At 32.9% G+C, this 15433-nt stretch overlaps 1 protein-coding gene across 1 annotated transcript in view; it reads left to right on the forward strand.

The window, feature by feature from the left end:
• Positions 1-7766: 7766 nt before the first annotated feature.
• Positions 7767-15433, forward strand: part of LOC111085425 (insulin receptor substrate 1-like) — a 70983-nt gene continuing 63316 nt past the window's right edge. Inside the window, exons 1-2 of the mRNA XM_022383900.1 lie at positions 7767-7814; positions 10370-10679. Coding sequence (XP_022239608.1) covers positions 10572-10679 — 108 coding nt within the window. The 5' untranslated portion in view covers positions 7767-7814; positions 10370-10571. The remainder of the gene's footprint in view (positions 7815-10369; positions 10680-15433) is intronic.

Below are 15433 nucleotides of genomic sequence, written 5' to 3' on the forward strand. Positions count from 1 at the left end.
GGCTTCTATCTGCTTAAGACAATGCAAGTGGAAGTCATCTGGCTAACCCATGTATTGGGGCTGCATCTCCAGTATAAATTTTACGGGATATTTTCTTTGTTAAGCCTAAGTCATGAGGCTTAGTGGAAAAGGTTTCTTCATATATACCATGAGCAAGAAATGCAATATCTGGCATTGGTCAGCTGTTAAACCTCTACAGCTATTGTAGGCGAGATGGTAAGCTTCCCTTATGTGAGGATTTGATGTCAGCCTTCCCACATGATGTTTAAAAGATGACTACTTCTCATATTCTTGGATGTGGAAACACTAGCTAAATATCCTCATATCATGAAACGTTCCATCCAGATTTAACTCGAATTATATAATTTGTTGTGTTCCTGGTCCTACTGATAGCATCCTCTATTCTTCACATCCACAAGAATTCTTCCAAACATAGAGGAGTAATTGGTTCTACTATGGCCAAGTTATTAGTTGTAAATTTATTCCTAATAAGTCCTGGTATATTTCACTTTTTGGTGTTATAATAACTGTCCTCCTTGTTATCATCGGAAATTCAGCCATTGGTGTAGTAACTGTTATAATATGCACATGAATTTTCTGATTATAGCTTAAACTTACATTCATGTCTCTACATGAAGTCAGTTCCCAATATGCACTCTTCTTCAATATCTATTACCCATGCATCATGAGGAGTATAAAAGCTTCCTACAGTAAGGGTTACTTCCAATTTTCTTCTTGCTTGAGCCATATGACCACTTGCTGTTTGTACAAATTCATCTGCTTTCTTTATAACTGGAGGCAATTTCCCACCTTTTATTACCAAGTCAGGGTGAACAACTGTAGCTGTAGAACCAATGTTGATCAACATACTACAAGGCTTTCCATTAATAAACCTGTAGACTATTGAATGGTTTCTATAAATAATGAACTTCTTATCAAATGGATTATCCTCAGCTGAACTTAGCCTGATAAGTCCATCTAATTCCTTTTTTCTAATGTCTGGTTAGCTCTTTCTTATTCATTTGATATAGTTGGGCATCGTCTCTTTGGTGTATTAACAGTTGTTGATTCCTTGAATCCTCCCAGTCTTGGCTGTCTAGGACAGGTTTCCCATAACTATACCAGTTCCCTATCTTTGGAAGGAGTTCTTATCCCATTCAGGCTTTTGTCTGCAGTTCCTGACAGGATGTACTTTCAAGTTACACTTGAAACATCTATTGTGGTTTATTTCCTCCATTTTATGTAACTAGTTGTCTAATAAATATTTTAGTTCTTCTAGTCTATTATCAAGTGGCGTTGATGTTTCAATACTACTCAATCTAATAATCCTGTAATTTCGAGATGGTGTCTTTAGTTGTTTACCTGGGACTTTAATGGATTCAAGTTCCATTTCCAACTGCAGGGCTTCCCTTGAAAACATACACCTACTTTGCTTCAACCTAATTCTCATAACCTTGTTTATTACGGTGTCAAAAATGAATTACATGCTAAAAATCCATTGTTTCACGTGGAGCATCCAGGTAAGATAATTGAACAATCTTTTCCACATCTTCTGCAAGTTTGACTACCTTCACATCTTCCTTCCATATCATATTATGGAATATGCTCTGGCTACTTCTTTCTGGTGTGGCACTACAATCCTGTTGAATAAGGCAGCTATCAATGCTTGATAGTTACTATGACTCTCATATGGAAGGTTACTTATTGTCATTAAAGTCTATCTTTTTAAATGGGCAGCAAAACCAATAGCTTGTTGTTTATTGTTCTGCCCATTCATTTTGAAAATTATTTCGAACTGAGCTTGATATGCCTCCCATGGAATCTTTCCATCATAATCCAATGGTTTCTCAATTTAGAAATGTTGATTGAAATAGCCAACTAAATTCGAAAATAGATTTGATGGTGGCATAAATAAATTAGTCTAGAAAGGTCCTGCAGCCGCGTATGGCAGAATAATGGTGGTCACAATTATAGACCAAATAGTTGCTTCTATTCCATATTTTATAGTTAATGATGTTTTAAGTTGGAATTCTTTTTTATGTCACTGATTTCTTTTTGTAATTCTTGAATTTTGTCATTTCGGCCATTCTGTATTTCACTGATTTTGTTTTGTACTTCACTCTTGTCATTGCAATATTTCTGAAGTTCTTCAAACTTGTTGTAATCCCTCTTTACATCCTCAGTAAATCATTTATTTTTGCTTTAAATTCTTTCTTAAATATTATGTCTCTTTCTTTTAGCTCCTCTCTTAAATACCAGTTTCTTAACTCTTGATTTTTTTTTAATTTTCTATAATATTATTTTTGATCTTGTTTTATTTTTCTATATCTTTCTTCTTGGTATTCTTTTAATTTTCTGTAAATTGCTTTTTGATCGTTTGATTTCTTGTCTCACTCTTCTTTTAATCTTTTGTCACTTCTTGTTCTTTGTTTGATTATTTCTAGTAGATCTTGGATCTCAGGGTTGTCATTTTCAACTCTGAAGTTTAGTCAAAGTACCATTTTAATGTCTTCCAAAATTATTCCACTTGTGACACCAGTTATTATAACTTGTTGTTGAGTTGGGTGGGTTTGTTTGGAATATATAATAAATGTAATGCCAACTTCAGTACACGTAATGATAATGTGTTTAAGGTTACGTTCACTTATATTTTGTACTCCTAAGTTCACAATCACTGTTACAATATATATTCCGAGACTAATGTTACCTACACCTAACTTACAAAATAAACATACTTAGATAATTGCTAATGTCAATCAATCGATTAACTGGATAAACGTGATAAACCTCACTTAATAACTTTCTGACACTGAACTGAATCACTCACTCATTACTCATTCCCTTCATTAACTGATTACCCATACTTATAAACAATATACCCTCGTGCATAGAAACTGCCCAAATTTACTGAATTCTTGTCGTCATTGTACGATTGATTCCTTCTATCAGACATCTAAATTATAACATTAAAAAATATTTCTGGAATGTAACTTTCTCGTTCGCAGTTTCTTTTAAAAATTAAATGGTCATGCACAACACATACGTGAATACTTATAGATTGCCGTAGGCCTATGTTACAAGTGACGTCAACTTACACACGACAAATAAACTTATACAAACTAGCCGTGATAATTAACACACTGACTGATTCACTTTCTATTTTAATACTTACTTTACATGCTCTTAACTATCTCATGTATGTAATCTACTTTTTTATGTATTTATTATTTGTGATAGCTTATATACTTCGTCACATGCTTCTATGGCTATAGTTGACTCACAAGATCTCCTTGGTAGTAAAAGACGGTTTGCCACTTTTCTTTTTAACCAATGAACTGACGTCACAATCAGATTTGTCTTATGTAATTTAAACTCACTAGAATTTATTGATTAAATGCACATACTGGTTCAGAATCCAAAGAATCAGGTATATCTTTTCTTTCAAACAAACGTGCTGTACTTCATACGATCAACATATTGTTACGATAGCGGAAGTCACGTCACGCTAGTAGCATGTCATGAGATTCTAGAAGGATTATGTCTGTTCGTAGCAACTCTAGTCTTTTCTACGCGCTCTATATTCTTGTATATAAGCGCGCCAGACAATGGATCGGGACAAGAATAATTGTAGATTGAAGAGATAGAGACAGATAATCGAGTCAAGTCGTAAATAAAGTGCGTGAATCGTTGTGAATTATAGCGTGGGTTTAAGTAAAAGTGACTGTGGAAATTCTGTGTATTGCAAAGTTGTATTGAGAAAGAATAAACTAGTTTTATTTAAGAAAGGACTTGTGTCACTGAAGTTCTTCGGGAAGAAAGTTTACGGGAAATCAACAAACAACCAGAGACGTAACAATATCTTCCATTCTTGTAGGTTTTAATTTTATTAGATTAGTAAAACAAGTTGAGGCAAGAAATTTACAATAAAACTGGCTCCTTGTAGTGTCAGGTTTTTATAAGGCCGGATTCTTTACAGTATAGTGTCTGTGACTTGTTGGCGATAAATTTCAACAATAAATGGATAGCACACAACCCATTTGTTTTAAAATAATATAGTAAAAACAAATCAAACGTATGTACAAGAATTCGTTACACTATTTGTTATCACAATTGTATCCAGAACTTTAAATAATTGTCTCTTTTTCGTCAGGCCCTGCATGGCCAGGTGGTTAGGGCGCTCGACTCGCAATCTGAGGGTCGCGGATTCGAATCCCCGTCACACCAGACATGCTCGCCCTTTCAGCCGTGTAGGCGTTATAAAGTGACGGTCAATCCCACTATTCATTGAGTAAAAGAGTAGCCCAAGAGTTGGCGGTGGGTGGTGATGACTAGCTGCCTTCCCTCTAGTCTTACACTGTTAAATTAGGGCCGTGTAGCGCAGATAGCTCTCGTGTTGCTTTTCGCAACATTCAAAACAAACCAAACTCTTTTTTCGTCAAAGTCAACAGAGGCGGGTTCAATTGATTTAGAACACCTTTTGCCAAGACTAATTATATCTTCCCTCATCTGTTATCAAAATCCAATCAGTGATAAATTCACTTTAGAAATCGCCTATTATGGTTAAATTAACAATCACGCAGTCTAATTTCACTTTTACTTTCCCTAACTCACTTAACTTCTGTATCTTTATATATTTATAACACGCGACAGAAAAATCTAGAAATGTCTAGCCCTTTAGTAACAAGAATATTAAACATAACGAGAAAGATTTAGAAGCTTCGAGTAAGTTGACGTCAACAATATTACAAAAGTTTAGTACGACATTTAAACTTTATACACAGCGTACAGAGTTTCGTAACAAAATTTGTCATAACTATTGCTTTTAAAATAATTAACGTTTAACATTCGTGTTATTAAACTAAACAATCATTGATTATTTAATTACTAAATAAACTGAATAATAACTTAAACTGAACAGTCATGTATGTCCAACATATAGTTTCTAAGGTCTGGCTAGAGTTTTTGTACGTAATATACCACCTAACCTCTTCCATCTATTTACCTTGTAAATTCAGGATCATAGTGTTTTTTGTTTTTTACTGCTCTTGGTTCTTGTGTCATAATAGAAGTTATTTTATGTCATATATAATATAAGATGATTTCCTTCTCAAGTGATTATTTGTAAAGAGCATTTCATCACCAGGATGTTTGTGGATTTTATGTGAACAGCCATACAATTGTTTAAGTTATATTTCATGCAAAATTGCTTCCAGATTTAATCTCATAGTACCCATTTTCTTACAAATTTTTTGGGAGGCATGTCCCCAGATTTTTGTAGCATTATCATGCTTTGCATGCTGATTGTGCTTTACACAAGATGTGTTGGCTTTTAATCTTACAAATTGAAAACCCCTTTCAAACATTCTGCGCACAGGCCAATGAAAAGTCAACAAATCATCGTTCTGTTGTAACACTGCATGGGGGAGCGAGACTTAAATTAGCATAAATATGTATATTCTATTATGTTAAAGTACTGTACTATCTCAATGCAGAGTAGTTATTAATTGTTAAATTATATTACTAATAGAAACAACTCTGTAGAACAATAGTATATTAGATATTTCAAGCTTTGACTATCATATACATATATATATGCACTACTGAAATAAAACGTTAGCATGCTCCATTCTTCTGGGGTGCTTTTCCATAAATAACTTACATAATTTTCAGTGTTGATAGTAGTGTCAAAACGATTATGAGAAATACCACGCAATCTTTTTTTCGGTTTGTGTACACAAATTGAGAGTTCGACGAAACCCCTCCTGCGTACGTGCGTGATCACTGTCTACACATTGTGTGACGTTAAGATCCAATAGTGAATCTTCCACGCTAGGTTACCAATATAACTTAGCTGAATTAGAGTACTTTATGTTTCACAAGTATGAGTTTTACGTGCAAGACAAAATAAAAGAGAGAGTGTATATTTACTAAAGTAAAAATTGGGAAGATAACTTACGATAGAATAATTATAGTGAGTGATCACAGAACATTGTTACTTATAATATACTATTAAAAGTTACGGTTTAAACGCCAGAATTTGGCAAATCATTAGAAATAAGTAAGCCTAAAATGTGTGATAGAAATCACATCAACTGCTTATGTTTTTGACCACATTCCGAATTCAAAATCAGAGGCGTGTAATAATAGCATTTCAGATCTATCTTTAACCTCCACAAATCATTCCACAAGAGGTCTTTTGTTCAACACTAGAATCTAGCATATATAAATAGCTTTACAGAGAATGTACTAGTTTTGTTTATTCGGACAGGAAAGTTGCGATTAATAACTTTTTAAGCTTTATTTTTAATTTAGGCGTTTGCTATAGGGCTCGTAATGTTATGATCTGGTTAATTCGTGTAGTAAGTAGAATGCTAGTGCGATATATATATATATATATATATACGAGCAAATGAATGCGTAGTGAATGAGAAGTTAAGTTATTGTGTATTCAATGACAGATTCAGTTCAGTTCAGTCGCGAGAATTATCACGTCTATTCGCTTTTACTTGGTCGATTATCAAAGAAATTCTGTAAGTAAGTTTATTTGTGAACTAGGCATATCATTAGTCTCAAAATATCTGTTCAAACTTTTTTTGAGAACTTAGGCCTCTAACTTGTTTCAAAGTGAACGTATCCTGTAACAAATGTTATTGAAGAAATAATTCGTTATCTTACGTGGGCTGGAGTTGGCACTGCTTATGTGAAATATTACAAAAGAGTCCGCCCAACGGTAAAACACATTACAACAATAAAAAAGACCATGAGGCGATTCTAAATCAATAGTTAAAATTGACCAGAGAGTTTTAAGAGTTCTTTCTAGGATTATTTCCATCTTTTCTCTGATGTTACATATAGGCATAAAAATCACAAGTTTGCTTGTTGGTATCATTTGTTCCCATAGTAAAGAACGTTTTTAGAAACATAAATTTGTTTAGATTGTTTATTTTAGCATAAGGATTACCAATAATGCACTGGGGGGGGGGGACAGTTATTTCAGAAAACGCTATCGAATGATAACGTGTTTTGAATCACACTTGCCCATTTAGTTATTAATCTGAAGAACTGTTTTTTAGATATGTAAATAAATAATACATTTGCACTTCTAAAGTTCTGGAAATTACTAAGTAAAAGTAGCCATGTTGTATGATATTACATTATTCAATCTGTGACCAGTGATTTACTTGTCTTAATACCATTGGCAGCAGAACATAAAATGTAAATTTTCTTATAAAGAAAATGTATTGTAATTTGGTAAAAGCATACCATATTGCATAGCTGTATTTCACAAATCAAGCGTAGTTTATATGCCAAAAGATGGCGCAATAAGCGTATACAAAAAAATTTATAAACGTTTTTTCTTCTGCTATTTTTAACACTTATTAACATATTTCTTACACAAAAAAATATTTTTAAATATTTCTGCTAGGATATCTTCATATATCTTTCAATATATTTAAAATTTAGTGTTTTATTAAAACTGTTCAAATAAGAAGTAAACTTTTAGATATTTCAACATGCTATACATTTAAAGATCAATTGTTTTGGGGTTTGTTTCCTGTTTGAAGGTTGTACAAGTGGTTATTTTTGTAATTTCTTTTGTTTTGGCTGGAAAAGCCATCGGGAATTTATACTATAATAAACTGTGCTATAATTCTATTTATTACTCAATTTTCTAGTTTTTATAAATTTGACTTTACTGCCCTCTATCGTCTCTTAGTAGAAAAGCACTAATAAACAATTTTGATCACACATATCAAGGACAGGGTCGTGCTGGGAGGTGTGGAGATTGTACCTCGTGTGGGATGTGCGCTCAAGTATGTTTTTATTTTTGCTTTCTTAAATTGTAATTAAAAACGCCTTTCGTATTTTTCTTTATGTTATTCTTTCTTTGAAATGTTAAGAGTAACTTAAAAACGTTTGAACAGATAATTAGTATGACATATCGATAAAACTTAATTCTGAAAGTGAAAAAGAGTGAAAACGTGGGTTGGTCACGTTATTTTACTGCATGGGTGGTTACTTAATAGTACTAGTAATACCAGTGGATTGGTATCGTTTACTGTCGGTAGCATTAAAAATGCCAACTCTTCACCACTTGCCTGTTTTTATTAATCATATTTTAGCTGTTAGTGTTATAACCAAACGATTATATAGAGAGGTTTGAATATGACGTTCTCAGTCATACTCAAAATATAACTAAGTGCTAGCTTAACACGTTTATCAAAACAGATAACCCAAGTCCTCTCTGACCACTTCTAAGTTCTATTTTGATGTGTTAGAACTTGCATTTTAAAATGATAAATGTGTAAACAGGTAAAGTTTTATATCCACCTTCAATTTTTCATTTTGTTCTGACAATCTCATGTTTAGACGAGTTACACGAGAAATATTCTAATGGTAATACTATTGCAATTTATATTTATTAATTCGGATATATAAATTTCGGAAGAATTAGGTATAATACATTAAGTTTTCGTTTTCAAATCTAAATGTTGGACGTTATACTTGTAATACTAACTTGTACTGCTAGTCAAAAATATACGCTTTAAAATTAAAACAAATCCATACCGAATCAAACTCAAAGTAGCTCATAACTGGCGTGAGTTTATGTTCGATAATCCGGAGTTCTCCTACAAACCCTTTTCGTTCCTTATTTATTTATTCATCCTTTTTTTATATTATACTTTTTTATGTCACGAGTGTTACACGTAGCCTACTTACCTAGGTTTGAAGAAACCAGTTTTTAGCTGTGTGTGAAACAGTTCAACTCAGGCGTGACTAGTCGCGTAGTTTAATGCATTTCCAAACTACTTAATAATAGTATGGTGGTAATAGCATACATTTATAGGATCGAGGATGAATAAAACTTAAAATATTGTAGGTATCCATAAAATATGACTTGTTGTTTTAACGAGTCTCTAGCTTTTTGTAATCGTATTTCTTGTTTTTACAGAAAAAGTCCGTTACGTAACTTTATTCGTAGTATTATAAAGTCTTGTAAACTACAATTCTCACACGTATATGTTTAGAATAGTAATCACAATAATTGCTACTGCACCGTATTCAGAAGATTGAAGTTTTATCTCGTAGTAATAACCAATCCCATCAACGGGAAGTGTTTTCAGAACGGAGTTGAAATTATATTTGTCAAGCCGTAAGGCTGTGTTCAAAATTCGAGTCGTAAAGGGATTTTTTTTCCATTTTTTTGTAATAAGTGTAATGATAATTATATGTTTCAGAATTTTTCATCAGCCTAAAGAATCCAAAATCTCGTGAATATAGAGAATGACAAAGGATTAAAACAATAATTATATGTTAGTGTAAGCTTATTTGTATCTAAAACATTACTAGAATATAGAAAAAATTATACTCGGTCTTTGGAATTACAGTAATGATGAAAATTGTTAGCTGTAGCACTTTGTGTGTGTGTGTTCCGAAAGAACGGTGTACGCACATGTTAAAAATTTTTGCGAGTACTTCTGAATTAATAAACACAAAGTTTTCAACAAAATATGTGGTATATTTAAACTATTAAAACTCGACCTATTTACTTTAATAGCTGGTTGAAGACGAATAGCATTATTACTAAGCAAGATAATTTGACCGAAATGTTGACTAAGTTTATTGGATACCAATAGGACTAAACTTTGTGATAAAAAAAATTACAAACATTACATGCCCCCTACCTTTCCCCTAGATTGATAGCAAGAAAATACTCGACATTTGTTCACGACCTTCCCTTCTTACTTTAAACTAATCCTGGATTGAGTGTATAATTATTAAAAACGACCGATTTGGGCGACATAATCTGAATATAATATGAAACTCGCTTCTACAAACACTATAGCACATTTTTTTCACAACATACGCGAAGTTGAGCATCGTAGTTTCATGTTCAGATTTAATATTTTGTATGATAAAATAGCTACTTCTAATTTCAATGAAGTACCAACAATACTTTTAGAGTGTTTATCTTATTATGTTTTTAATTATAAAGAGAAATGTGTGTTTAGGGTTCAGCTTACGAAATCGCTCTCTGATTTACAAATCTATGGGAGCCAAACTTAACACCGTTAGGTTGTTTCTACATAAATTTATGATATACGTCCTACTTTTAAGTGACGTCACAAACTACCTTTTTATGTATTATAAATACGGGCTCCTGCGATACGGTTAGGAACAACATGTTCTATGTCACAAGTAATTAATTTATTAGGCTGAAAAGAGATTACCTAATCTAATTTTATGTTCAAACACGTTTGTAAATAATTGTGCTCGTATTGGTTTGAAGCAGAATAACATATACGTTTTTATTTTAGAACGTTGAAGTCAAAACTATTTTCTTCGTTTTTTATCTTACGTTATTTAGTTGGAACGGCTCAAAGACGCTGTCAAGAGCATAATACTTCAAAGCGTTTGAAGAAACCACGTTCGACTTTACGTTCTTGCCAGCGTTAATTGTACAAAGTACGCGTAGGTGAAACCAATGTGGCTTTTCAAGTCTATAGTCTTTGGCGTTTCTATGGAAATGTAAATAGAAAAGACTGGAGTGGTAGTATCCACGCTCGAACATGTCGCTAAAGCGGAAAGAATTAACCACCAGAGGACTCTTCACGCACAGTGAGGATTGGAAAACTCCACCTGATGTGAAGAAGACCGGTTATCTGAAGAAGTTGAAGGTACGTAAAGTCGATTCTGTATATTTATAACACTTCGTTCTACAACAGTATTAACAAGTCAGTGTATCTTGAACTGTCTGATTTAAAGATGAAATTTGGCTCCAGTTGTTTGTAGTTTCTGCTCAACGACAAACAACATGTTAGAAATAGTCGTATACCGCGTGTCAGAATTACCTTTCGAAATTTTTGAACATCGTAATGAATTTCGATACATTTTTATCGTATTCATAACTGTGTGGTTAAATGTATCTAAATGTCTATTGTTTTAAGCATAATGGAATCCGCTCGCGTGAAACTCTATTTGTTTGGGAGAGAATACAAGCTATTTTTTTAGGATATTTTTAATCCTAAACTCGAAGTTAACTTTTTGGCAAATGGCGAAAATAAACCCCCAAGGAGACGGTGTGTCTAGATGGATTTGAAGGAGATCCAACAAATATGACACTATTTATAGAATACACTTTATTCAATCAGTGTGTAGAATAAGCTAGCCCTTACATTTTTTTTCTTTTACAGAGTAAATAAATAATGAAACACTATGACAGTCTGGATATTTTCTCGCTTCTAATTAAGATCTTCCATTTTGTAGTTTCACATACAACATATTACCATCACGTTAAATGTTGGGGATTAACCAAAAATTACAAAAAAATATGTATCTTAATAATACAAATTTGATTAACATATGGAAGATTTTCAAAAAGCCTCAAAGTTTGTCTGAAATATCGAGGTTTTGATTAAATGATTAATTTCGACCATAAATTCAAAAATTGTTTGCTAGGGACACAAGTTTAGTTAAATATATAGTTTAAACAACACCAATTCTTGTACTAATAGCCCTGATGAAATGTTTTTATTATTGTTATGTAGAGAGTAAAGGTTGTTTTTTTTTCCTAACTTTATTGATAAAATGTCTAAATTCCTCCGGTATGCATTACTAATTTTGAAAAACTACTGAGAGGTTTAATTAATGATAGAGTATCATGTAAAAACACCTGACTAAAAATAGACGAAAAAATACTGAATGTTTACTACACACATATATTTAAAATTCTAATTATTAGTTAATTATTTTTTTAGAATCGTTACAAAGTATTCCAACCGAAAATATGCTTTAAAATGACACGAGAAATATCTAATGAACTTATGAAATCGAAAAAATTCATTACATAAAAACCCTAAATATGATTTTGGCAAATTTTAACTGTAATTATTACAATACTGGAAGAAACGTTTTGGACAGTTTGTATGAATATGGCAAAAGTTATGGTATAATATGAAATACATTGGAGTTTTAGTCGTCACACAGTTAATATATGGCTCGAGACTGCACTTCAATCGAGTGTTTTTAAAATGTTTTATATGAAAGTATTTGTGAGTAAAATAATTATGGTATTAACGAAACATTTACATATGTTAATTAACTTTAAAAAAATAAGCGCGATTAGTCGTGATGGAAGGGTTTTAACCAGCGACTTCGAGTGAGATGGGGTGACAAACAAGAGCTTATGTGAAGGAAAACAATATAATGAATTCAGGAAGATAATTTTTTAGGGAGTGGGCACTGAGAAAATATGCTCGGAAAGTTTTAAAGCTCGAATATTAGTCACGGTAACTAACATGAAGGAAAGGGTGCGACGCAACCTTTCCAAAACAAAATTATAGAAATTTAGATTGAGACATGTATTGGTAAACAGTGAAATATTTACAAAAACATTCAGTATTTGTGTAAAGTGTAGAGCTAATTTGAATGTTTCGGATATTTGAGACTTACTACATTCATTAAAAGAAGGCCTCGTTTTTCGATTCGACCTGTACACAGCGTTCAAAATTTGGTGTCATCTCTTCCTTCGGCGCCAAAGAGAAATCACGTGACTTTCCGACGCAATACCGCGTTCAACTGTCACATTCACACATGCACCGTAATTCTCTACGTCTGGTTAAGTAATGTTTTTTGAGTCGAGAATGTAAGATATCTAAAATAACTCTCATACGTGAGGTGAGATTTTTAGTTTTTTTTGGCACACATGTAAATTGGCTTCTGCGCCCATGCCAGTAAAAACAGCAATACAACGATGTAGTAGATAACTAGCTGTGTTAAACTGGTATGTATATATATATATATATATATATAAATCAAGGCGCGACAGGTGGGTTCAAAAGAGAAAGATCGGGAGGAGAGAAGGCGATAGGAGATTCTTAAAGATACTCTGGTGTATCAGTTCGAAATTAGGAACGATGATGCGCATTTAGCTCTTTCTGTAGCTTTGCGCCAAAATTCTGAAATCAAATCCTTGTAGGTAGGAGATAAGTTACAATATTGTATATTACTCACTTGATCCAGTACATTGTACCAGCCGAGCTCTTGTTATCAAACTAAACTAATTATATGACCTATTCTAGATAAAGATACCATTGTATATTGCTCACTTTATCTATCAAACAGATGAATAAGCGACATTACAGTTTGTTTTTGTTCATTAACTAAGCAGTATATATATATATATATATTAATACAGTGTATTTTAAAAGCGCGCATATTAATTTATTCTAATCCTTACGTGTCCGATTTAAAACAACAACAAAAAATAAACAATCTGTCCATAACCACACACCCAGTCATGCTAATTCGACAGTGCTCATGGTCTTGCTATATCCAGAAGTCTAATCCATAGCTTAACCCAAGTCTAACAACTGTTTTATAACAAACTACAGTATAGAAACACTATGAATGTGTAATTAGTTTCCTTTATATTGATTTTTCTATATCAACCTAGTGCGTTGAATGACCTATAAAGGAAACTTTGTGAAATTACTTTCTATAAGTAGCCCATTAAATGGTTATCGTCACAGTACTCCGCCCTCCTTTCTCAAAATTATATAATATTCAAAACTCACAAAAGTGTAGAATTTAGACAAAACAGTTCTATAATGATGTAGTTTTTTTTAAATCTTATTCAGCCTTTGTTTCAGGATGACAAACCGCTGTTATGTACTTTTATTTCTAACTATCCCCATTTATAAATCTTTTGTTTTGTTGTTTGGTATTATATCTCATTCGCACAAAAGGAAAACTCGTCCCTAGAGCTCCAGATACTATACAGGGGCATTGTAAAAGAAATAGAATACGTATATTTGAATACGTTCTATACATCTTAAATATCGTTAAATATTGACAAGGCCTTCTTGAAAGATCACTGCACGAAAGTGGAAACTATTAAAAAACTTAATAAGCATTGTGGTGTTATTGTTTTTGATTTATATGCGTCGCATGTGTACCTGCACAAATGAATCGCTTCCCGCTTCTGATTTCAGTAAATTTAGGCTGTATATCTTTCGTTGCCTTCAGAAAAATAAGTACAGCTTTGGTGGATGTATATATCTATGTTAAATTGTGTGTTTATGTGATTTATCCTGTCTTTATTTGTTAAAACTATTCATCGTCAGTGAACGTTAGACAGAATTTCTTGTTTATTGTATTATTTTTGCAAATAATATTTCTTAGTTATACACAAACATGTTTGTGAAATATGCAAGGAAAAGGACTTTCGCATACCTGTGTCCTTAGAGCTGTGGTTCGCACCCCGTTACCGGCAAAAATAAAAATCGCGCTCCGCGTTTTGGGGCCATGACAGTCAAACCTCACTGTTCGATTAGGGTATCCCAAGAGTTGCTGGTGGATAGTTGCCCTCCCTCTATTCTTTCTTTTCAAAATTGGGGGGGGGGGCTATCGCAGCTAACCCTTGAGTAGCTTTGCGCGAAATTCAAGAAGCAAACAAACTCTCATATTTACTAATTTGGTATTATTGTTTTGCAAGAGATTGTGGGCATTTGAACGTATTTTAAAATATACAAGGAAAAGACTTAAACATTTATACAAAGAGAGAATTATTTAAACTGATATTTACGTTTATTTATTTACATATATGTAGATATATTTAGAATTATTTCTCTCTGGTCAGCCAGTATTTAAAACGTGGAAGTTCTAAGGAGCATCATGTTGTTTGTGAACAAAACTAGCGAAACAGTCTACAATCGAAGCCTTTTGTAATGGTTCGTCTATCAAAGAAAGAAAGATGTAGTGTGACAGGTACTGAGCTCGTAAAATACTACTTTGGTAAACAAAAGCAAGGACTTAAAATAAAAATAAGAGCTTCAACAGGGTTACCGCTGAAGAATGTACTTCTGCTCCTATCGTCTCTCGTGAAGATATAAAAGCTGTTTAGCGATACAAGCTTAGGTATTATGTTCTGTTGAGTATAAACTATTAAGGGATAATAAATTCGTTCGTGATGTGTCTAGAAGATCGGTGCTGTCAGGTTGTTGAGTGTTATATACGTCATTAATCATATTATAGGTGATTTGCTTCTGGAATTCATAGTTTCATCTTTCTTGTTGTACATTGATGATTGTTTTTTTTTTCTGATAATGTTCGTAAAAATGTTGCACCAGACGGTGTTATTCATGGGTGTCCGCAGGAAGAGGCAAGAGGGGGGCACTTACCCCCACCCTTACATTTCACAAACAATTGCACGTATTATGATGTAAACTTAACATCGTAGTCAAACTAAATATTTTTAGTAATTTTTATTAAAACTGTAAATTTTTGTTTGTGTTTAATCACACATAATCGCACATATTCTTTTAGTCTGTTGACTTACACTGTAAAAGCTGATCCTGTATGTACGTGTTTTGCCCCCCCCCCCCAAATATTTACCGCTTGCTTAAAAATTATACGTCAGGATAATGTGTTT

Source organism: Limulus polyphemus, unplaced genomic scaffold, assembly GCF_000517525.1.
Source record: "Limulus polyphemus unplaced genomic scaffold, Limulus_polyphemus-2.1.2 Scaffold382, whole genome shotgun sequence".
In the NCBI taxonomy this organism is placed as follows: Eukaryota; Metazoa; Arthropoda; class Merostomata; order Xiphosura; family Limulidae; genus Limulus; species Limulus polyphemus.